Source organism: Ascidia mentula, chromosome 9 (assembly GCF_947561715.1).
Source record: "Ascidia mentula chromosome 9, kaAscMent1.1, whole genome shotgun sequence".
NCBI lineage: Eukaryota > Metazoa > Chordata > Ascidiacea > Phlebobranchia > Ascidiidae > Ascidia > Ascidia mentula.
This window is the reverse complement of record NC_138574.1, coordinates 13477432-13494657: the sequence shown is the minus strand read 5'-3', so window position 1 is coordinate 13494657 and position 17226 is coordinate 13477432. Positions and strand designations below refer to the sequence as shown.

At 39.0% G+C, this 17226-nt stretch overlaps 1 protein-coding gene across 3 annotated transcripts in view; it reads right to left on the bottom strand.

The window, feature by feature from the left end:
- The window catches only part of LOC145914300 (integrin alpha-1-like), a 42851-nt gene that overhangs the window by 19541 nt on the left and 6084 nt on the right, over window positions 1-17226 (bottom strand). The window contains exons 1-10 of one of the 3 annotated variants that reach the window (XM_083002109.1): window positions 13823-14200; window positions 13354-13439; window positions 13026-13171; window positions 11804-11921; window positions 11368-11536; window positions 10740-10812; window positions 10372-10514; window positions 9765-9873; window positions 9568-9685; window positions 9372-9451 (exon numbers count right to left, since the gene is read on the bottom strand). The exons of 1 other annotated variant lie outside the window; for it this stretch is intronic. In XM_083002109.1, coding sequence (XP_082858235.1) covers window positions 9372-9451; window positions 9568-9685; window positions 9765-9873; window positions 10372-10514; window positions 10740-10812; window positions 11368-11536; window positions 11804-11921; window positions 13026-13171; window positions 13354-13439; window positions 13823-14043 — 1263 coding nt within the window. In that variant the 5' untranslated portion in view covers window positions 14044-14200. Of the gene's footprint in view, window positions 1-73; window positions 192-480; window positions 642-834; window positions 903-961; window positions 1136-9371; window positions 9452-9567; window positions 9686-9764; window positions 9874-10371; window positions 10515-10739; window positions 10813-11367; window positions 11537-11803; window positions 11922-13025; window positions 13172-13353; window positions 13440-13822; window positions 14201-17226 lie in introns of those variants that run through there. One more of the 3 variants, XM_083002110.1, reaches the window with a different exon arrangement.

Here is a 17226-nt window from a genome sequence, read left to right as displayed (position 1 = left end):
CAATTTCATGTAATTCTATTCTATACCGAAGTATATCTGTTCATAGTTATTGTAAAACCAGGTTGAGACTTACGACTGTGGCAAGGCTCTCGTTTTCCCTTTAGCGTTAAATTTAAGCTGTGGTATATCCAGCAGCCTCCCTCTGCCCTGTACACAGAGTGGCATTGGCGCTGCAGAAGAGGACTACAGGCCTGTGGAGATGAGATTATTTTAAATAGTAAACTAATTAGTATGTAGCTAATGAATGGGAACGTAGATATTGACCATACTTCTTATCTCACGATATACTGTGAACGATACGTGACCACACCACAGCAACAAACCCATTGTGATATGTTCGTATTTTGGGGCCACATTTCATTAGGTTGGGATACAAGCTTATGTAGCAATGTACTACAATACGCTGTTTTCTGATTTTTTAACTGCCAGGTATGTACTTATAACCGAAATCAATCGTTGAGTTAGTAAAGTATTTCTTACCACCGTGTACTTTGTTGTCGCTCTGCTCTGAGCAATTGTCATTCCAAAACTTCCCTGACCGTCTCTTGCGACATCCTGCTCAAAACCATGTAAACTGTCGTTCCTATGGCAAGTAACGTTGGTTGACGAATTTTCCGATGGCAGAACCAAATCTACAGTGTCTAGTATGCAAAAGTTGTGCATGTTAATGATGAAGCAAATAGTGGTGCTTACGTAAGTTCGATCAAATCTTGCAAGTAAGAGCAAAATGTAATCTTAACACAGAGGTTAATACAGGCCTGTAGTTTTAGGCTTCTGTAGTTTATGCATTAATTCAAAACCAACAAAAAATAAGTAGAAAGATTGTTTGCCTACCGCACGTCTTTAAGCTTCCTCTTAAATTTTGATTTTCCCCTGAATGTTGTGGCGCACCCGCAAACAATCTGCAAAATGTTAACTGATATCATCTGGGAACCAAACTTCAATCAACCCAAATTTATACCTGGTTAAAAAAGGCTCTTCCGGCCGTAACGACACAACCGATACCGATTGACCGAAGTACGTTTCTCCTCGTGACGTATGTAGATACGACGTGTTAACGGCTAGATTAAATGATCTCACTGTTTTTATTTGAATTATAGCTACACAGATAGGGACTAATGTCCACAGCATTTTCCCTGACTTGTAATCCTGGCAACATTTTCAATGAAAAAATGACATTGAAACTTGTTTGAAATATTGACCTGGTATTAAACTTTGATCATAGCTCTTACGTTTTTATTTTCTGAACCACCACTGCTTATAAATAAAAACCCTTCTACAAAAACTGTACTTTACTGATAGTGTCCTGTCGATTATTTGGGATCACCATGATGAAATATCTTTGTTTACAATGCAAGTTGAGTTCTTTTTCTCTCATGCCCAAAACCATACTAGCTGGCACATTGAGCGTGGCCCAAACAATGTCAAAAAATCACCTCGGTGAATAGTCTCATTAAAGCGGTTAGAAACTCCTGTGGGGTTAAAACCCTGTTCCTTGGCAACGTCAACATAGCATGTACACCGAGGAAACGTGGAACGAAACTGTCACACACGACTTGAAGTATGAATGGCTTGGCAGTTAGAAATGCTTTGAAATGTAACAGCTCCTTTATACAGGAAAGTGTGCAAACGTGCTGCATGGCCCTTTGACGTCATCAACTCATTCTTGCTTCAAAACGCTAAGACGTAATGGGGAACTTTGATATAGACTTATTGCATCAGTCGTGTCAACCCCATAATAACAAGATCACCACCAAGACCTACATCAAGCAACTGGTTTTCGTCGGAACATACAGTGTGTAATGTGTTTTTCTTTTAGTAGTTATGTATTGAACCACTGACGCAGAGCACACTATTAACCAATTGTAATCAATTGTAGCCACTCTGTGGTAAAAACCACCAACTACCGTAATCCACTCATATCAACTCAGAACATCAGACAAATCAGTTTATTCATTGGCCAATAGTCTCCTTAAGGTCATTCAAATCCCATTGTAAGACCAGATTTAAACATCTTGGAACCTTCTTGGATATTGTGAAATTAAAGTCACTATGTTCTTAAATATAAAAATAACGAAAATGCCTACTATACATGGACTGTTATAAATATTTACAGTTCAACGAGGAATTTGTAAATTTTGTTCGTTATTTCGTTATAAATTGCATTTGAGAAAAGCCACAGCCATAACAAACCCAGTAAAAAAGTGCGATGTGAGTTTTTAGTAAAACATTTTGCAGCAACTCAGCTTATCACCAAATTCGCAGACATTCTTACCGTGGTCGCACGCAACACAAGATTTACGTCTGAATTACGCCACAATATATCATTGTATAAGAATACTGTATGTCAAAAAAAAACACGTCTCATCCACAGCCTCAAGTCCATCACACATTTCTGCACTAAAATATCCTGTTATAGGCACATGAACTTACCTTGCCAAATGCAGCTGCAAAACCCGCTTCGCATTGTTGTAGTCCGTTGGTGACGTTTGCGGCCGCTGAACCTGCAATATTAAAACATGATCGCTTGTTAAGTTACTCGCTATTGAGCAATTGGCGGCCTGCAGGCTGTTTCTTAGTCATGAGAGTATTTCTCGAGGGCCATTTCTGGGTGACATAAAGTCAATATTTGGTGATGGAATGACGCAATGAAGTTGTTGAGTCAAATTTTGTCAGAACTTGTGAATGCTGTGCTTACGTCATTCGAAATGCACATTTGTAAACTGCTTGCAATTTTAATAACCAACTTTGCGTAAAAAAAGATATTTGTAAAAACAACTGATAAATGAACCACAAGTGTGTGGGGCAAAACATATATCATTTGGTATTTTGTGAAAATGAAACATTTTTCTATTGTCCGAGGTCAGCAGAGTACTCACAAGACACACATAACTGCGTGCCGAAGCTGCAAAACTTTTATTCTTACTTTCAAGCACTTGAATCTCCTGCTGAAGTCTGTCAACGATGTCGTACAAAGCATCAAACTTTCGCACTGTAAAAACGCGGTCGCTCGAACCCGCAATTTGAAGCAGTTCTGCGTAGTTGTAAGCCCCCACACCTACTGCAAACGACGTGACGTCATTCTTATTGGCATAGGCAACGGCGCGCGGCAAATCGCTGTAACGAAACGGGAAGATTTTATTCAGATATTTAATTTTCTTTTAACAACCTGCGGACAGGGTCACTGTTTCGACCTAATAATGCGACCGACACACAGCAACCTTGCCAGGTAAATACATCCAAACTGTCTTCAGCTCACTATAAAACTTAATTGCCTCTGCTGATACATGATGTGATTTAAACTTATTTGACGACAACTCAATAATCTATGGGGATTTCAAGTAAGTCCTCGTGGCGTTTACTTTACGAAAGAAGCCTAAATATTAGGGATGCACCGAAAGTTCGGTTTGCCGAATTTATTCGGCCGAAACTAAGGTTTTCGCAATTATTCGGTTTCGGCCGAATATTTCTGCAAAATTCGGCCGAAACAGAAACTTTTCTACTGCATATAACGCTGATACGCAAAGTTTAGAAAAGGTTAAAATCATTGTTTAAACTGTACGAATATGTTCGTTTCATTTGTTGACTTTCACAGAAATGATAAAAATCAACTTTAAGCAGTTGGTACAGAAGACTAGGTTATTCTTCAAGCACCAAAAAAGGCTGTGTGATAGGATAAGATCTAATCCAGTATATGTTTTGTTTAAATTTATTGCGTTTAAAGAGATGGATACCAAAATTAGTTTCGGTTTATTCGGCCGAATTAATTCGGCAATTTTTGCCGAATATTCGGTTTCGGCCGAATATAAAAATAGCTGTTTCGTTACATCACTACTAAATATGGCAACAAAGACTACATACTCGCTATCGGAAGCCGTGCCGTCTGTGAGAAGAACCATGACCCTTGTTGCTGCTGGGTATCTGCTTGTGTTACCGTTGAAATCGTCGTTAACCGTCTTGATAATCGCGTGCGCCGTGTATGTGCTCATTTGCATGTACTGAGAAAAGAAACAAGCATGGCACACTGTAACAATAAGTTTTTACCAAGGTTTCATAATACATGTTGTTGAGAACTTATTTTAACGCTCCTCTGCTTCAAATTCTTGAGATTATTTTTTTCTGAAAGCTTGTATTTTAACACACACGTGTTTCTGTTCGCAAGTATGTTTGTCGTCACTTAGTTCACAACATATATCGTATAAAATTGATTGTAAGTTACGTACAGTAATGTTGTCCACAGCTTGATCAAATAAGGTTTTGTTTTTGTATTGTCCCAGGGAGATTTCGGTCTTGATAAAGGGTTGTTTAGCGGTTTCTGGCAACCGCTTACTCCAGTATGAATATTGAACCTGAGAGAATTGAAAGCAACGAGGTTTAGCAAGGTTACATAAAAACACTGAGCGGATAAAAACTTAAAAAAAAGACAAAAAATACCAAAAAACGTTAGGCACGATTATTTTAGTTTTTACCAATCCAACTTGGTCTTTCTCTTCAAGGTCAAAGCCATTCGTAACAATCTTTGTCCAGTTTTTTAGTTTCTTAAAGTTTTCGAGTTGAACTGAGTTCGATCCGTCTATCACGAACATAAGATCCATCTTGCCGCTTCGACATCCTGTACAGTTCATTGTAATTAAACCGCCATAAAGTATTTCGTATATACTTTAATTGCCTGTTAATTCTTGTTAAAAACTTCGGCCTACCTTGCTACTATATTAAGGGTTTGTGGACTTGTGATTTACTGTAAACGATGTTGTAAAATTTTCACTGAAATTAACCATGAAGAAATTACTTCGTGCACAGGGAACTTTCTTGATCCAACGTTTTGTTGATCTTGTACTATTGCTGACGTAACAAGCTCCACGGAAAGTTTCAGTGATGCCGCATACCTGTTTCTCGAAAGGACTACAAACCTTAAAACAAAGGTATTTAATGCAGTAGTGTTAACGTTACTCTCCTAAATTTTTGTTTGTCTTTAGCTTGAAAATAAGTGTAAAAATGGTAGAACGCAGTCTCATTATTCTCAACAAACATGTTTCCAACCGCTTTTTGCGTAATCTCGCCGTTCTCCGAGAGAGTTGCCGTTGTAAACCCGAAATTGTTGGTGAGTGCAGTCTCATTGGCCAAATGGTCGTCTCCATGGCAACGCGCGTCGATAGTAACGTAGCTGCTGTTGATGTGCATCGATGCGTTAAGGGCTGCAGAAAAACTCAAGCGATTTGGTTGAAAGTATACTTCCGGGTTTACTTCATGTAAAAGCTGTGTTTTTGTTTTCAGTCGTGAGAGTTTACTGTGATTTTAATGCTTCAGAAAATATTTTTTCAGTGAACAAATCGTATTGTCCCTGATGTGCCAAGTGAATCTCCATCTAAACGTACAGTTTTCTTTGCCTAGAAGCTCTTAAAGTACATCCTATTGAAGGAATGATGTATGAAAATCAAATCGTCGAAAGAAAAGAAATTAATCGCTTTGTTCTGCCAGGAGCTTTTTTTTTTTTGACCTTAAATTGGCCGAAGTATTTCAATTCAAGCCAAAACCGTAGATTTCTCAGTCAAGAAGCTCTTGTAATGTACTCAAAACTCACCACATTCGTATATTTCCTTGTGATCTACGTCGGTTTTGTTGTTGATTTCCGTTGACACTTGAGATTGTCCGGATGTAACTGTCAAGCTGTTTGGAAAGGAAGGTGAGTTGTTGACCTTCACTTACTTGTGCGAAGGAAGGCGATATTTAGCAAACTTGTCTTGATTGCGTTTCGCGTTGCCCTGTATTTGGTCCATGACACGGTTTTGCCGCAGACCAATTGGCGAGATACGTGACCGAACGTGCCGAAAGCAAATGAACAATTTTGGAAGTTTTGGCCAAAACCGATCGCCTGGTGTGCTATATGCGTGTGGATGTTGGACAGCGTGTGTTTCATTTTGCAGGGGAAGGCTTTAATTCATCGCATATAATGTCCGTCGATCTTCGACATACTCTACGTTATGGCAATGAAAGTGCGTAATCGCAAAATGTCATAGAAAGGATATTATAAGGTACCCTTAAGGTCATTGTTATAACCCATCTTCAAAATTGGCGTTGCGGTTTTGACAGCACATTTTCCAAGGCCTCCTCAGCTTAAAACGTTTGCTCTTTTAACATGTTTGTTAACCAGTGCCGCACCATTTAGAATGTACATTATCTCCATTTAGTGTAGAAATATACCTTGTTTAACAACCTCACCGGTTTTAAAACTTCATTCAATTTCGGCGTTATTAATCTTCTATCTTACCTTAGCGAATCGTTTTCTTTTACAATCTTAACGTTGTGGCCAAAAAATAGTTTTTCGGTTGAGTTACTGTTGTTTGTTGATGTTCCAGGTTTTTTGACGATTACAGTAATTCTTGGGTCATCAGCATCAATGTTAAAGCAAATAACGTAAGGGTAGTTTATAAGCAAAACTATAGCCGATAATAGGACCAATATGTATTGTCGTTGATCCATAGCTGTCTACAAAACAACTATAGGAAGAAAGTACAACGTTTTTATTTAAATGTTTGTGGCTAACAAAAATATATTTTTCTCTCGCTTATTGTGTACGAATAATGACTGCCTGAGTATGCATTTTACTATGTTTTCTAAATCTGTACCAGTAATTTTAAACATTGTTTTGTGCATCATGTAACTTATACGCTTAGCGAAAGATGCTCCCTTTTCTCTAAAGTATGTCACAGTATATGCCTGAAAATTAAATACAATACAAAAATCCCTGCTACATGGTGAGCTCAGTTGTCCCTTAACACATATACCCCGGGGTACGCATAATTTTGATACAAAAAGAACTGTACTCTCTGTAGTTGTTTTTGTATACACCGCAGTGTCTTCGGCTAATTCTTCGTTTCATAACAAAGCCCATAATCTTCACAACCAAAGCATGTTTAACGTCTAAGTAAGATCCTATTCAAAAACTCCCTTTCACACTTCCTTCACTCGAAATTTCTAGGCCACGTTGTTGACGCTCAATGTCTTGAATGGGACAGACTTCGAGCGACATAACACGGGAAACGGTGGTCTGCATTCAAGCTCCGCCACATACGTAACTAGCGTTTGCCAGTGGTGAGAATTGTACTCAAGAAACCTTTGCGAAAATGTACGCGTTTTGGCCAGGATTTGACGTTTAAGAATCATAATGGTCATGGTCAAGAATGTATCGGTTATTTCTCGTACCAAGTCCCTCCTTTCTTCCGTTTTTTAAACCTTTCCGTTTTCGAATAGTTTTCTCGAACATTATTCAGATTAGCAATGTGGAGCCAATAATATGAATTTGTGTATAAGCTGCAGACAGATGGCCACTGTTTCGACCTAAAAGGCCGTTTGGTCAGCAAAGTCGTCTGATAGTCACACCAGCTGCACTGATGAGACCTTTTAGGCCGAAACAGTGGCCATCTGTCTGCAGCTTATACACAAATTATTCAGATTGTTGTCAATTTCCAAGTAACTTTTCCGGGTGCCCCTTAGTTTCGAAAGTTACTGCTCACATGTTTCTGCCCATACTTATTTGACTTTATTTTACTGTCACTGATAATAATTTGAGCAGTTACAGATGATTTCCGAGATACGCAGGTTTTTCAGAGTGTTTCCCTTCATTTAAATCTGATGACATTCGCCAGGTTTATAACTCGGTGGCAATTCGGTGCCTCTGTTATAAAGTGACGTCACTAGTTGAACGTTTGGAACAACTCCGAGCTGCCACCTATTGATATGAAAAAATACTTTTTTAAACGCGTGGAGGCGCCTATGACTTGCTCAGCTTTACTGTAATTTTATGCCGGTGTGTTCTGTTCCAAAACGTAGTTTGTCGTACCCTCATTAAACACGAGTTTTTCTAGTTTTGAGCACTTACTGGTTCTCAACCATTTCGACAAGTTTATTTTTCGATTATCCTGATGAAGGTCTGTTGGATAACGACCGAAACGTCGAACAAACAAGTTTTTTTGCCAGAAGAGATTTAAATTAATAAGTTTATTTAAATTTAACAACGGGAAAGTGTACATAAGGCAAATGCACCAAAAACTCAAAACTACAACACAGCGAGAAGATCGTAAATGGTTCATTCACCCTTTGAAATGTGGTAAAAGATTTACCCTAACAAGGAAAGTGGGTTTATTGCTGGTGGAAAAAATTGTTTAACGTCACTGATCCAAAGATGGCAAAATAACGTGCATAGCTCCCCGAACTCGTAAAACCGTGCACGAGATTCATAAATAAACAATTTCCTTTATAAGCACTGCGCCCGTCTTGTGCTGACGTCAGTGATTTATGTTTTTTAGCGTCATGGTGTAGCATTTCTATGTACATCCTCTTTTGTCAACGTACCGGGGTTTACGGAATTTTCAATGAAGTTTATATTAGATTGTCCTTTGCTCTGCGTGGTTTGAGTCACCTCTTGACTTCAATAGAACAAGCCCTTCTTCGAGGCATACAAAGGGTCAGGCCTGTGTTAACCCGAAGTTTTTAGGCTTTACCGTGTTGCTCCCTTCCGCTGTGGAGACGCATAGTGTCACGTAGATAGGGGTTTTAACCCTCTTGAGCAACTTGGTATATGTCAATAAATTGACTGCGCCTAGGGTGACAACTGAATATGTCTATCCACATAAACGTATGTATTTACTATTAGGAGAAACGCAGGTATTTTAAATTAATTGTCCTTCATGGCACAAAAGTTGCGTAGATTTTATTGTAGCCGACGTTTCGTCTGTCATTCGACGAGACTTTTTCAGGGTTTATCAAATCTACGTAACTTTTGTGCCAGAAGGACAACTTAAAGTTTATTGATAAACATGAAGTAGAAAACCCTCATCGTCTGCAACAGACTAAAAAATTAAGGTTTTATTCCTGAAAACTACCTTTTTTCTCGATGCCACTTCTTTTGCGAAACACCTGTTTGAGTTTAACTGCACACTTGCATCATGTCAGCAACAGACGCAAAGTTATTCAGTGATGCTGTTTTGGACTCAAAACAGGAATTCCGTATGTACACCTGAAGTTGGAGGTTAACTAAAACAAAACATAAAAGTGGAAACCAAATGATTGTTGTTGGTTTAAATGTTCTCATTTGCATACCTGTCTGCATAGCCCCTACTTTTCCGAGTTCTTCGGCGTCGTATCAACGTCTCGTGACACGTTTTTCTTTATTATGAAACTTCCAGCTAAATCGCCCCAACGTGACGACATTTTTCAAATGTTTTTGGCGTTATTATCAAACGCCAACGCGCGTACTGACATTCATCACAACACATTTCACACATTCATTATCAAAACATACACGCGCGCACGCACACACACACATACATTCACAAAAAAAACAGTAAGCTCCGGTTTTTTAACCCTCCTACCGTGGAATAGAAATTTGAGAATCCGTTTTCTCCCAGTTCTGATGTGTAAGCATAGTCTGAAGCGTTTGAAGTTCCTCCACCTTTTAAAGGGAAAATATACGTACTCATTTTACGAGCATACACAACATAATAGGTAATATTTGTTTGGCTTAATAACTCCATCGAAAAAATAACCATGACATTTTTATATGTTTACCCTCCAGCGAAACCGTTAAGATCGCGTTTCTCAGTTGGTTCACAATCCCCTCCAGATTGGTGAAGTCTTGAACTTTGTACACCCTTTCTGATGAATTCGTGTCACCAGTGGCTATAGTCTACAAATGTCGCAAAAAAAGGACTTTCATACGACGCTACGTCATTCCAACAAACACTAAAACGCACGAAAACTCTTACCTTGAGTTCGTCTTCGTTTATTTGGTTTCCAACGCCAACGGCAAATGTTGTTATACCAAGGGAGCGAACATAATTAGCTGACTGTGGGACGTATAGTGAATCGGTTGACCTAAAATACACAGATGTTTACAATGCGTTGCCATGGAGCCAAAAATATTATGTCTGCATGTTGTGCTTGATCCCAAAACTGGTCATTATTTTTGTGATGTCTCGGTCACACAAAGCAAGAGAGTGCAACCATTGTAGCTTGAGACACTTCGTTTGCAAACAGATAATTCTGTACCCCTTTCCCAAAAAAATAGCAGAAAGAATAAAATTTTAATTTTACTGAGGCGGAAGGTCATTATTTTTTCAATGACTTGTGATTGACCAGTTTATATTCAAACTAAAGGATGACTCCGGTCAGTGGGTGATTTTTCCTTTAAATTTGCAAATACTATGTGACCTTTGCAATAGATCTCCGCGAAACAGTGGTTACTAAAAAGTGTGATATTACTCTGCAAAGGCATTGACGCTATGACATGGTTTGACAGGCACAATGCGTTCAAAAGGATGCCGACTCCTATACTGAGGTGCTTGTTTAGTTTTAATTCAATTTCCATTTTACCTTCCGTCGGTGAGAAGAATAAGAACCTTCGATGTGGTCTTAAGGCTGAATCTTCTTGACGATTTGAAATCATTTACTGTTTTATTTAAGGCGTGGGCAGTGTTCGTTGTCCATTTCTGCAACTTGATTCTGTTAACAGACTCCTAAAAAGTATTATTTTTTTTTGTTAGGCGATGTATGAAGTAAAGCAAGAATTTTTGTACCAAAAACACTGCAAAAAATCGTTCGTCGAAATCGTGCACAGTTTACTCTATCACTGAATATATTAGCACAAGGGAAATGAAAAAAAAATGTGTTGGTTCTTCATAAGAAGATTTTTTTTGTCACTGTAATTAAACTTGTGACAATGTTTGAGAATGCACACTTACGTTAAAACAGCTAAACACCCGACACGAACCAAGCGCGACCTCCGTTTTCATTAATGGCTGGTTGTCTGGCGATCTGTAAAACACACGGAAAACTTTCATTCGTTGACTAAAAAAACGCGAGGAAAGTTTTATTGTGCCAAAATTGTTTCTCCTTTTTTTGTGCAATGCTATTTTTACGAAGCGAAAGCCGTAATATTATCATTAAGCTACAGACGGTAGTGCAAGCTGTTCGACCTGTAGGGTATCAAACTTGTGAATGCACACCTTCCATGGGACGAAACAGTGTATGCTACTGTATAAAGCTTAGTGAATATAATATGGCTCTTTTGCTTCTACATAGGTGGGATGGCACCCGAGCCTATAGCACTATATTGGGTATCAAGCAGTTGTGTGATCAAAGCGCCCTCCATAGTGAGTCGTCTCTATGGTTTGGTACCCGTGACGTGGACTGAAAAATACCACAAAGTGGAAAATTCCGTGCCCGCTAGTTTAAAATGCTGGTTTCTCCGCCCTGGTGGGATTTTAAACGCCGAAAGAGTTGCGTAATGTCTGCCGTTCAATGACAACTTTTGCTAAGCAGTTGCTGCTGTAGCTACACATGTTATACATCGTAAATTACAGTAAATACCTGAGGATGTAATAGTGGGAATATTGGACCACTCCTATTTGGGTTGTTGTAAGATCGAAGTAGGACGACAGTGTTGTTACCCAAGACTTTACGATCTCAAAATTTGCCTCCCCAACAGAGCTCGAACCATCCAACACAAACATGACATCCAGAGATAGCGATGGACATTCTATGTAACATACAAATGCTCGTAAAACAATTATAGCTACCGAAATTTACGCAAATTCCACCTTTACGTCACACGTTTAATTGCACAAAAAACATTGCGACGCAGTTTGCTGGAAGTGCTGTTAAACTGAAAAGCTTTTTCATGATCGATATAAAGCGAAAATAAGCACAAAGTCTGAGATAATATTGCTGTCAATGGTTCAATGCAGAGCGGCAAGTTTACAGCAAGTCGTAACTATAAGGTATCAATATTGCGTTTAACACCTACTTATTCTTCTAGTCTCCGGATCAGCAAACCACGTCTGTCCGCCGTTGCGACTCTTGTAACAGTAGCCTGGACTGTAGATTACGTTTGAGCAATTCTGTTGCTTTGTAGGTGAACACGCCTGCAAATGTAACGCATAATAACAACTAACTATCTTGTTGGTTTTTTGTTATGAAACTTCGGCAGTAGGATTTTTCATATACTGTGATAAGTGGAAAATGCGGTTTGATTTCCGGTGTTTCGTTTTTAACGAAAACAGAGGGTGTAAAAACAAACCAGTAATAACATTGACCACTTAATTTGCCCAAATTTGCTGTTAACCTAACGACCAATGCTGGGGTTGCTTTGCATTGGTATTTTGGCATAAGAAAATGAAGAACTTTTTTCATACACGAGATTGATGCAACGAGAATAGTCTTTCATATTGCGTTACGTCATTTGCTTTTTCGCGATAAAGATGCGATGGATTGTAAAAATAAGGAAATGCTTAAACGTCACAACTAAAACCGACAGGTAACCATTTGTCAATGGCGTACCTTAAACTCTGTAGTGAATTTAACACATTATGGAACAGTATTATGCCAAATAGTCTGCCAAGATTTTGTGACAACGTCGGTGACTTGGTGTTTTTTTCATACCACCCGCAACCAGTGGTATAAAGAAAAGCATAGAAATGTGCATATATATTGAAACCTAGACTTAGATCATCGCTCCAGACCATTTCTAATTTCGGAAGAAGTATGCAGAGTGTTACTAAACATGAGGCTAATCTACATTTGATTGTTTATTTTCTTTGAACCGGAAAGCCAAAGCTAATATGCTATTAATCATTTTAAGTTAAGTAGACGTTTCGAACATTACATAAGTTCATCGTCAGTATAGCTCGTGTTCGAAACGTCTACTTAACTTTAAGATTCAAAGCAATTAACTCCAAGTATTCTGCACCCAAATTGTTTCATTTATTCTTGTGATTGACCATAAAGCGATGGGGATAGATGCAATGGTGACATTGTAAACGCCTGTTGGTAAAATACAAGTTCCCAAATTGCCACACTTTTTTATGATATAGTTGGTCATTGATTTGTTGCTCTGACGTTGCATGGTAAAAGCGAAAGTGCATAAACGACAAGGTAACAGGGTCACCTTTTTTACCTTGTCAAAACGGCATCTCAGTTAATCTTCACTTAGCTTTCATAATAATGGTTTTTGAAGTCGGTAAACTTACGGTAAGGTCTCCAGTAGGGGATTTCCCCACACTTTGTCCGAACCCGTCCCCGGGTCCACTTTGTGGGGGTGCCACCGACGCACATTTAGTCGCGGACGAAGTACCGAAGAGGTTGTTCGATGGACAGGACAGTATGTCACCCGTAGCTAAATTGTTGCAAAAGATGGAATGCAATAATGTTTGTCGAAATACATGAATTGTAAATGATCAACAAAACCGATATGACGTTTTAGAGTAATGTAAAAGCGACAGCTGTGGTCCGATTAACATATTTCTTTAACCACATAAACATGCTTTAGGAAACCTGTTCGAACTTTCTAGATTTTACCTTCTGGCGAATCGGGCTTTAACGTCCTGGGGCCAATGCCGGAAGACTGACTTTGTTTTGCTGTTTTCGGTGCACCTATGGTTAAACTACAACGAAAAGAGCGTATTTTAGGTGATAGCTAATAATTTTCCTATTGCTGATATCAGGGTCATCGATATTGTAAAACTAGAAAGAAACTAATGATGCCAACAAGCAAAATTAATTTTTCTGGTTTAATAAAAGATCACCTACACTGACGCTGATCGTCTGTTACTCTTTTCTACGTTTTTCTGGAATACACTGATAGCTTACGTACAAAGGCAGATCCTGTATCCAGCTGATACCAGTAGCCATTTCATGACATTTATTCTTGACATAAAGGCTTATTGCTTTCAAACAAAATTGTAAGATTTGACCGATTTTCTTAACGGGATTCATTTGTATACAATGTATAGTATGTATAACATAAGAAACTACTGTCCATACAAACCTATTTTTGTCTACGGTGAAGTCATATCCAAAGTATGCTGGGGTCGAGACGTTGCTTGTCTGTGTAGGTCCAATTTGTCTTGCACTTGAAGATGATGGCAATTTCGGCGTTGGCGTTATATGCGCCATTGTACCGGGGTCAATGGCAATGTTCCAAGCGTTCGTGAACGTTGCCACTTGCAGAAGGCTCAAACATTGAATCCATGCGTCGGTTATCCACATTGCAGTGTTATTACAGTTTTTCAACTGGTCTATTGACGGGTCCTTAAGTTTCGTTTTCACTGGCGATGAGATTCGTTTTTGCCTGCTAAAACGTCAAATATAATGCAGTAGATCTTCTCTTACGGCAAAATTTTTCTGCTAAATTGACGGTCGTCGCCTGCAAAACATATGTTATAGCACGCTTATTGTTGATGTCATAATATAGTAATGCAATGCTGTAGTCCCAAACATTGCTGACAAGATTTAAGTTAATGCCAAGAGTGAATTATATGGTATCATATTCTAAACCTTATAATAAGCCTTATCTAATTTATTTTCTTTACTTTAAATTAAAAATCACCACAGAAAGCCTCAAAGCTAGTTCTATTTGCTATCAAATTTAATTGCAATCTCTCCGGAAACAAACTGCACGCCGCGATAAAATATAAACAGATCTCTATTGAGAATAATCTGATCAGCGGATAGACAGCTTTTGGTATGAACTGCATTATACTGCAATTGTGGCCTTGTCTGATCCGAAACGGTATTATATTTTGACACACAGTTAGTATGTTTCTTTTGCCCTTACATTCTTCAGATCAACTTGAAGCGCCAATATATTTCCTTACCCTTGCATTCAAAATGTAATCAGTCGAATGTGTTCATATGCATCACACAAACCAATTCCTCTTTTGGCTTCAAACCTATCTTCGCAAAGCTACTGTAACACAGGGAATTTGTCAATAGGAAGCAAAGCTGTAGCATACGCTGTCTGACAGCCCTTTCCGCCCGTTTTGCATGCGTGTCTGCCACAAAGTTATCACAACAAAGGCGTGTGTTATTTAGCCCTTCATATTTAAGGAGTCTTTTACATGCATTGGATCTAACAATGCACAGATGCACGCCTGAGGCAAAATAAGAACCACAGACCACAGCTTTTTTCTGTTGCGGTTTGGTCGTTATTGATTCGGATATAGCCTACTGTAATTTTGAATCTTCGAGGTTAGTGGTTTTTAATACCGTCAACCAGTTTTCGCATCCAAATCCAATATAGATCTATGCAGTATAACATCTAACCAAACCTTATGTTTGTCTCTCCGTGCTCCCTAGGAGCAGAAACCGCACCCCAGTGGGTTCGAGAACTACTGGTAAGAACCAGGCACCGTCTAAAGTGTTACAACAACGGTTTTTAATAAATGTACTGGATATTACAGTACTTTGCACCCTACAGTGAGAGCACGTGATTGTTTTCGCCACTCTTTGGTCTTGCAAAAACGGATGTAGCAATAGACGCGTGCTCTTAAGCCTTGTGATCAGCATGATTGCAGACTTTCGTAAGCTAACAACATGAGATGCGAAGCGCCACCAAGTCGAAAGTCACCTCTTTTTTTTACTCGTGTGATTTCAGCTTATTTAGCTTGAGCTATGACTTCCAACTGTTGTTTTCTTCTTTGGTGACTATTTCCCGTGTTCTTTACTGTCTCAAGCAAAATATGTGCTGTTAAGTTTAAACCAGCAGACTTTTTCTTTGGTTTGGAATCATCAAACTCATTGTTGTGCTTCACACATTCACTTCTCATCAACACAAAAAACAGAACTACCAAAACTACCTTAAACGCTAGTTGTAATCACATCAAACTTGCCTCGTACTTGCTTGTTTTTGAAGTTTTATTTTACTTTTAGTGCTAATAATGGCTTAGTCTTGATGCTCCGAGTACTCTCCCCATATGGCTTCAAAGATCTCTGAAACCGATCACGACTGATCCCTTCATGGCTTCCTTGAAACCTTACTCATTATCGTGGTTGACGCATGATTTATGCTCACGCCCCAATTTCGTAGTATTAAATTTACGTTCTTTATTGGCATTAAGTTTGCCTACCTTTCAGGGGGTGTCTGTGGCGTGTTATCCCGTGATATAAAAACTTTGCATTAACTGTAGACTATAACCTCGATTGCACGATGCTGGATCTAATTTTGTGTTATCCTCGCTGTGCACACAAATACTTGGCCTATACTGGTTTAAAAAGGTCTACATCTAGCAGCGCTTAACTGCAAATAATAAATGCATTTTTTATGAATACATTATCTTGAAGAGAATCCAATGGAAGGTAAACCTTAACTGGTATTGTTTTCTGATTCTGGGGACCGGAATGTTGCTGCAGTTCAGGATTCGCAAACGTTTTCCTTTTCTGGTTTCCACTGAAAATTTTAACCTCAGGTCGAAGCCTCTAGCACCAAAGAAGTTTGCTCCTGCTTTCAAGCAGAGGCCATTATTTCATAATTACTTCCTTAAACGTTTCCAAGCGCAGTTTCAAGTATGCGAATCGTTTCAATAGTCAGATTGAATACATTTGCGCATAGGTTTCAACGCATACACAACTAACACCTTTTAGGCCAGTTCTTAACCCAAAGGTGCAATCAGTTCAGAGGTTACGGAGGAGATTAGTTACATAAATGTTTCAATACATTTATATCATGAAGGGTGGGAGCGATAAATGGTTGTTGTTTTCACAGGGGAACCTACAACGCAAACGATTGAGAATTACTAATTTCAACATTCAATTTCAACCTTCTAAACTTCGTTTCCACGCGTGACAATTGAAAACGATAATTTTACTCCTATTAAACATCTAACTGCTTACATACACAAGTTGTTAAGTCCCGTTAAATACTGACTCTATCAACACTAACGCTAAACACCATTCTTACTCTCGTCGCCCGAACGACACCAGACAACAGTAGAACCGGTGCATTGTTGCCTGGTGCTGTTTTTTCTTCCGTTAAACTATTACCGCGGCCCACGGGAAATACTAAGGTTACAGTGGGCTTGCGTCGTGATTAGCGTGAGGGGAAACCCCTTAACCGGATATGTGCGTCACTCACATCCGGGTTACTGACTGCACAACATTACGTTGGCTGCCTTGCGCCCAGCTTAACGTAGGGGTTTAATACCAATACAACGGCCGTGACGTTACAGCTGTACAAACAGAACTCTACCAGATTCGGACGACAGTGTGGACTTGTGCACGCTATGGTGTGTATAATTGATAATGATAACGTCATCCGGTTCTTCACCACTGCACAAACACTGTTCTGAAACATGTTGATACAACACGTATAAGTTCATACATGTCTTAGCGGGGGTTGCCTATGAGAGTGTACTTGATGATGCCTTTTGTAAAAAATAGTTACAAATGTTTATG